The 4,349-nt window shown below is 47.1% G+C and overlaps 1 protein-coding gene across 1 annotated transcript; it reads right to left on the bottom strand.

Moving 5' to 3' along the window:
* Positions 1 to 467: 467 nt before the first annotated feature.
* LOC123107665 (low temperature-induced protein lt101.2) lies at positions 468 to 2,813 on the bottom strand. Its single transcript, XM_044529616.1, has 3 exons — positions 1,387 to 2,813; positions 957 to 1,308; positions 468 to 836 (listed from the first exon to the last, which is right to left on the bottom strand). Exons 2-3 carry the CDS (start codon positions 1,035 to 1,037, stop codon positions 753 to 755), a joined length of 165 nt encoding a protein of 54 aa, XP_044385551.1. The 5' UTR covers positions 1,038 to 1,308; positions 1,387 to 2,813; the 3' UTR covers positions 468 to 752.
* Between the last annotated feature and the right edge of the window lie 1,536 nt (positions 2,814 to 4,349).

Here is a 4,349-nt window from a genome sequence, read left to right as displayed (position 1 = left end):
TTTTCGGAGGAGGGAGTATTTGAGAGACATTTGTAACAAACTCTATTCTCTTCTTCGTATTGATGAGGTAAATCTTAGGCCTCTATTTGAAAGGGGAAAAAAGCGTAGGTAGAAAACGGCACTAGCAGTTGGCTCACCACTCACTAGCTGAGCTACTAGGACAGGATTAGGAGGTACTGTCCATTGATATGATGAATCGCCACCACCATCTGTATGTATGATCTCTTGTGTGCATCATTAATTCGACTATCTAACGGGAGAATCTCGAGTTTCCTGGCGTTCGGTCTGCCGATTGCTTTGTTTCAGAAATATACACGCAGAAGGGGCCTGAACTCCACGCATGCAAGCCTCAGTACTGAAGAAGTGATACGCACTCACTGAGACGGCACGGAGAACACACAAACACACACAAAAAAAACGCGAAGTAGCACAAATCACAAATGCAAGATACATACGTGCATACAGATTAATTTGGAGAAGTGATATCGATACGCATAATCATACGCACAGAACGGCAGTACATAGCGCTCCGGTCAGCACAACAGTAGAAAAACAGTAGTAGCTGGTCTAGTAACTGAACCGGCATGCAGGGTGGTTATTCATGGCGCAGAGATGAGATCCTGCTTACACCGATGCGCCAGTCATCTCATCATCCATGAACAGCTAGAGCAACTGGAGCAAAGATGCCTCTGGATCTATCTATCTATCTATCTCCACGAGTCCGATCTGATCAATTGATGAACAAGCTATGCCTATGCGACGAGGACGAAGATGGCGTAGATGATGCCGGGGATGTAGCCCAGCACCGTGAGCAGCAGGCAGATCCAGAACTCCACCTGCACATGCACCAAACCCATCACACACCGGTAGATCGACAGGCAGCTTGACTCGTAGGTGAATTAGCTAGCACCGGCAGCAGCAGTTCATAAATATGCGTAGGTTTGGGAGGAGCTTACGCCGATGCCGTAGCGGAGGAAGACGCCGACCGGCGGCAGCAGGATGGCCAGCAGGATCTCCACGAACGTCTCCGAACCCATCGCAATCAAATCCCTCTTCTCGCAGAGCCTTTCTTCTCCGATGACTATGAGAATGAGATGATATGGTCGATGGCGCTAGCTTGTCGTGGGAGAGTGAGCAAGCAGAGCAGGGCTACTGAAGTGCGGCGCTAGAGCTGATCGGCTCGACCGGTAACCTAGAAGAATTGGACGCCGGCGGACGTGGCAGCGCCGAGCTCCCGTGGCTCGACACCTCGCGCACACTCCATGCATGCTTTGCTCGGTGGACATCTGTCGAGCTGGGTTGAGGAATCTTGCGAACCACGCGTCAGCACGATTAGGCACTCGTAATAGAAAATTCAGATTAGGACTCCTAACGGAGACTGCTTACCGAACAGGTAATTTCTTCTCTGTCCCACTCTACGGCCGGTCCGGCTGCAAGTGAACAGTGTCTTAACCGAGGGTGAACACTGGCGAAGAGAACAGTGTTGGAGTTTAGACGAAACGGTAACTAAGATGGATGCATCACAGCAGTCCATCAAAGACCTGTCTCGTGCGCGTCGGTCGCTGCCATTCGCAAACTGAACCTGGAGTGGGACAGTTGAACACTTCTTCAGTAGTTTCAGTACAGCTTCGGCTCGGGCCCGCTTGCATAAATATGACGCGGAAAGTAAAAGCCCGGACTTTCAAAGTTCGAGTGGATCAAGGTAGGTACGAAAATCCGTCCTCCTCCTTCTTGATGCATGCGCGCGCGCTTCTTCTTGAGATAAACACCGCGTCAGTACCACGCGTGCAGAGCAGAGGCAGGTGAATATCCTGGCGAACTTCGGAGCATTGCGAAGGCCGAAGAAGAGAGAAAAAAATACTGAGAGAGAGAGAGTACTACCGAGTCTTTATCTTTACCTAATAATAATAAAGAAAATTGGGTTTCTGTCGTCCGTCACCGTGCACTATTTACAAAAAGCCCCTTATGGTTTTAACTAATTAACCCGCAGTCCAACATATAAGTGAAAAAAAAAAGTGTTCCATATTTCAGATTCGTGACGCGTCCTCCACGCCGCCCGTACTGGGCTTCATATGCTGATAGGCTTTCTCCTTGCCTTCCTAGGATCATGCCGAAAAAATTATATGACTTGGCTAAGTAATAATACCACATCGTTTCTTTACACCTAATCTGACTGGTTCATATAGGTAGACGTTGATGATTCAACAAGCGACCACAGAAATCAGGACACAGAGATGAGAATAATCACAAGGGAAGGATTCGGTCTATCAAATAATCGATCAAAGAAAAGCAGATTGCAACACCACGAAATCGAAGAAATCGAATAGGTGGGGCATCAAATCACACGACGGGAGGAGCAAACTAGGCCGGGGACGGTCGAGGACAGCAGAATCCGGACGGAGGAGTCGCAGACGAGGCCGAGGGCGGTCGAGGGCGTCCGGATCCGGACGGATCCGGTCCAGTGGAGGCAGATCCGTCGGCGGCGCATCAATCAGGCGACTGGAGGAGAATATGAGGTCGAGGACGGTCGAGGGCAGCCGAATCCGGACGGATCTGGTCCGGTGGAGGCAGATCCGGCGGCGGCTGGATTTGGTAGGAGCGGCGGCGTCCTACGTTCAGCAGCAAACAAGAGAGAGACAGATGTTAGTGGAAGAAGAACCACAGGGAAAAGAAGGAAGGAGAGGGAGACAGCGTAGCAGCATGGCCGGCGACGGGGACGGGGAACTCCTCGAGGGCAGTTGCTTGGGGACGAGCCGGGAGATGGAGGAGGCGCTGGGTGAGGGAGAAGGAGAGACGAGATGTGGATGGATCAGTCTCCTCGCTCTAGGGGTTAACGGGGGTAGTTGGGCTGATCCATCTAGAAGGTTTAGACTTGGGCCGATGGTTTTGGGCTGGTTGGACTCCATCTCTCTTTGTTATCTTCTTTTAATTAAACATAAATAAACTTTGATGAGTAAAATAAATAAAGATAGAAAAGGGATTTGGTGTTGCGCTGGTTAGATTCCCTTTCTCCATTTTTTTAATTAACCAGAACCTTTTTTTCTCAAAAAAAAACCAGAACCTTTTTTTTGAGAAATTAAACAGAAACTTGAATAAAATAAAGATAGAGAAGGGATTTAGACCAACATAGTTATTTCTCTAGGATCGGAGAAATATGGGGAATTTAAATAAAGTGCTTTGGGGACTTTAACAAACTTCATATTTCATAATTGACACATAAGTTTTCCCGTTGCAACGCACGGGCCTATGTGCTAGTAACGAAAAAACTAAACCCGCAGTGGCCGAATCGGATCACCACACGCGTTAGCGCCTCTGGCCGCCGACCATGGCATGCCGCGCACACGTTTGCGCCGAACCTGTCTCACTCTCTCTAGCAGTATCCTGCACGCTAGTCTCCGTGCTAGCTAGATAGTCTTGGTGCTGCTTGGCCGGCCGGTGCAGATAGGGATGCAAGAAAGGCTCGAGACTCGTGGGCCGCTCGAGATCGATTCGTTTTCTAGCTTGACTAAGATCAACTCAAAAAGAAATGAGCTGAGTATGAATATTTTCTGTAGCCCAGTCGAGAAACGAGCTGATTTTGAGCCAATACCATCTCGCTCAATTTTAGCTCGATAGCTCGGTGTAATATTATTATGTTGAATGATAGCTCGGCGTAATATTATTAATCGGAAATAGGATAGTTTATTCCCATATATGTCGCCCAAGAATTTTTTTCCCTCTATTTTCTTTACAAGCAAACATGGAAGCTTAATTAATTGTAGAGAAAATTTAGGCCTTACTCTGGTACATGGTCGACCGTGTGTTAAATATTATGTTGTTTCTGGCATTTTCGGCCCGCACTACGCTGCAACTTATTATGATTGTTGGCCAATATTTTATTTTCTCAATTATATATATGTCGTGAATTGTTATCTTATGTCAATACTAGATTTTCGGTTGTGAGAGAATAAGTCAAACTAGTTCTAAAAAATTTATATTATCATCATTCTGATTGAAATAGTATTTAGTGCTTTTTTATGCCACGTTGTGACTTATCTAGTTGGAATAATAGTTGTAGATATTATAATTTTTATCGTCTCATTTAGCTCGAAACTAGCTCGAGATCGACTTGAGATTATTACAAGCTAAGCACGAGTCATGTTCTACAGCTTGACCTTGAGTTTCGTTTAGTTTGAGCTCGCTTAAATTTTAATATGAGTTGAACTGAGCCAAGTTCAACTCGCTTAAACTCGACTCGTTTGCAGCCCTAGGGGCAGGTCGCGGGCTGGTCGGCCGGTGGGTTCTCTCCTCTGGAATTAAGCGAATGCATCTATGCCGTGAGCTCGAGTACTACTACTGGGTGGGTGGTA

Source organism: Triticum aestivum, chromosome 1B (genome assembly GCF_018294505.1).
Source record: "Triticum aestivum cultivar Chinese Spring chromosome 1B, IWGSC CS RefSeq v2.1, whole genome shotgun sequence".
NCBI classification, from domain to species: domain Eukaryota; kingdom Viridiplantae; phylum Streptophyta; class Magnoliopsida; order Poales; family Poaceae; genus Triticum; species Triticum aestivum.
This window is presented reverse-complemented; position numbering and strand designations above follow the sequence as displayed.